The 2,487-nt window shown below is 54.7% G+C and overlaps 1 protein-coding gene across 1 annotated transcript in view; it reads right to left on the bottom strand.

The window, feature by feature from the left end:
- Positions 1-2,487, bottom strand: part of COASY (Coenzyme A synthase) — a gene marked incomplete at its 5' end in the record, with an annotated part of 16,747 nt that overhangs the window by 3,398 nt on the left and 10,862 nt on the right. The window contains 2 exons of the mRNA XM_015412426.1: positions 1,096-1,180; positions 1,757-1,821. Coding sequence (XP_015267912.1) covers positions 1,096-1,180; positions 1,757-1,821 — 150 coding nt within the window. The remainder of the gene's footprint in view (positions 1-1,095; positions 1,181-1,756; positions 1,822-2,487) is intronic.

Raw genomic sequence — 2,487 nt, 5'->3', positions numbered from 1 at the left:
GGGGCTCTGCAACTTACCTGGCTGCTTCTTGCTCCTCGTGGCCCGACTGAGGGCTGCTGGGAGCAGGGGGCGGGGCTTGTTGCATGTGCCCGCCCCCTGGGCTCCTTACTGCCAGAGCTCCGCTCCTGTGCGCTCCCACAGGAAATGACCCCTGGGCTTGCCCAAGGTGCAAGTGGAGGAGTGTGGAATCAAACCCGGTTCTCCCAGATTAGAGTCCGCGCACTTAACCACTACACCAAACTGGCTCTCGTATTTTCATGGGAGTATTGGGTTCCCAGCTCTGAGTTGGGAAATACCTGGAAATCTGTGGGGTGGAGGCTGGGGAGGGCAGGGTTTGGGGAGGGGAGGTACCTCAGCCGTGGGGTTCACCTTCGAAGGCAGCCATTCTCTCCAGGGGACCTGATCTTGGTCGTCTGGAGATCAGCTGTAATAGCAGGAGATCTCTAGGTGCCACCTGGAAGGTGGCAACCCTATATGAATATAACGAACTGAGGATTATGTTTTGATATAGATTCTATCCTTGGCTGTACAGCACCTAGCACATCTTAGACAGAGGTGGAAGGGGCCATACAGGCCATGCTCAATGCAGGATCAGCCTAGAGCATCTCTGACGAGAATTTGTCCAGCCGCTGCTTCAAGACTGCCAGTGAGGGGGAGCTCACCACCTCCCTAGGCAGCTGATTCCACTGCTGCACAACTCTGACTGTCAAAACGTTTCTCCTCATATCCAGCTGGTATCTTCCCACCCTTAATTTAAACCCATTATGGCGAGTCCTGTCCTCTGCTGCCAACAGGAACAGCTCCCTACCCTCCTCTAAGCAACAGTCCTTCAAAGACTTAGAGAGAGCAATCCTGCCCCCCTCAACTTCTTCTTCTCCAGACTGAGCATTCCCAAGTCCCTCAGCCTTTCCTCACAGGGGGCTTGGTCTCCACGGTTTAGCCTCCATAGTAAAGGGAACCTGGGCTAGGTCCTGCATTCAGCAGATCCCTTTGGAGCAGTGCCTACAGCTCACCAATCCCGCCCCAGAAAGCCTCCCTTCAACAGTGCCTTTCTTTCTCTGGCTCCCCCTGGGCTCCCAAGAGCCTCCTCCTCACCCTGTGCAGCTGCCTCCTCGATCTTCTCTTTGGCCATCTGACCCATCACCGGCCACATTATGTCGGTCAGCCTCTTCAGCTGCTCCTGGCGAAAGGGAACACGAGAGGCTGGTTTGTGCCAAGGCTGGAAGAGAGAGGCTGAAAAGGGGGGGAACCTCGAGGAGATGCAACTTGGAGGGTCAGCAAAAGGAATGGGTTGGGGAAGAGATGTGGCACAGGCCCAAAGGGGAACAGGGGAGCTGGGTTCGAGCATGCACTGATGCAAAGCGTAGCAGGCTTTTAGATATGTGGCCTCTGGGCTGCGCCATACTGTGAGGAGGAAGGGCATTCCAAGGCGTTGTTTTGCAAAAGAGAGGGATTTCCCAGCATGCACAGCTGCCAATTGTACAGCTCCTTGTTTACGATTCACAGAGTACAGTAAGGTGAGAGTCCGCCCCGGCATGCGCCACTCCCCCGCCATACCTTTCACCCACAAAAACAGGGGGGCAAACACCCTGAGAAAAGGAGGTGAAAGGGCTACCTTCGCCTTTTTGTGGAACAAGCGAGGCAGGCGGACGTCAGCAGCTCAAAGGTGAACAAAACAAGTGGACGGCCAAAAGGAGAGGGAGGGCCGCAAGGGCCAAAGTTAAATATTGACCCCAGAAACCCCAGCTGGCTTTACCCGATCTCCAAACACTTTGGCCCCTAAGACGGCTCGGTCAATCGTTCCATCCTCCTTCAAGATATCTGCAAAGACAAGCAAGGAGAACATGGCTGAGCATCCAGTGCACCAAAGCTCCCCGCAGAAGAAAACCTCCAGACACCAGGGGCAGTAACCCCTCAGCCGACGGGTGAGGCTCCCCAGTCCCATGTCGAGTTCTTGGCCGCTTGGGTGTGCCTTTCCACCTTCACTTTTTTTGAAGTGGGAGAGGTGCCCCCCCCCTGGTGATTTTTTCCCTTCAAGATTCACATGGTTCCGTGGTCGTGCAGAAGGGTGGTCATACTCACACTCCCTCCCATCTTGTACATGAGAAAATAGGTGGCTTGCAACAGGGGCACACTTTTACAGAATTGCTTTAGCACATGAAATGCTATCTCAAAACAAGTCTTCCAGTGACCCCTGCTCTAGGCCCAGAAGAGGGCAAACCCCCCCCCCCAGGATTCCCAGCAAAACTGGCCTGGGGAAAAATTGATTCCTGACCCCAAAGTGGCGACCAGCCCTTTCCTGGGCGTGTAAGAAAGGGCCACAAGAAATAGGCACTGATGCAGCCTTTCCTGCCCTCCCTCACATGATCTGCCTAAATTCACAGAGTTGGCACTGCTGTCAGATGGCCATCTAGCCTCTGTTTGAAAACCTCCAAAGAAGGAGAGCCCAACACCTCCTGAGGAAGCCTCTTCCACTGAGGAACCGCT

The sequence above is a fragment of the Gekko japonicus genome, unplaced genomic scaffold (assembly GCF_001447785.1).
Source record: "Gekko japonicus isolate JY-2015 unplaced genomic scaffold, Gekko_japonicus_V1.1 scaffold8, whole genome shotgun sequence".
Lineage (NCBI taxonomy): Eukaryota > Metazoa > Chordata > Lepidosauria > Squamata > Gekkonidae > Gekko > Gekko japonicus.
Note: the sequence above shows the minus strand (reverse complement) of the source record. Positions and strands in the feature narration are given on the sequence as shown.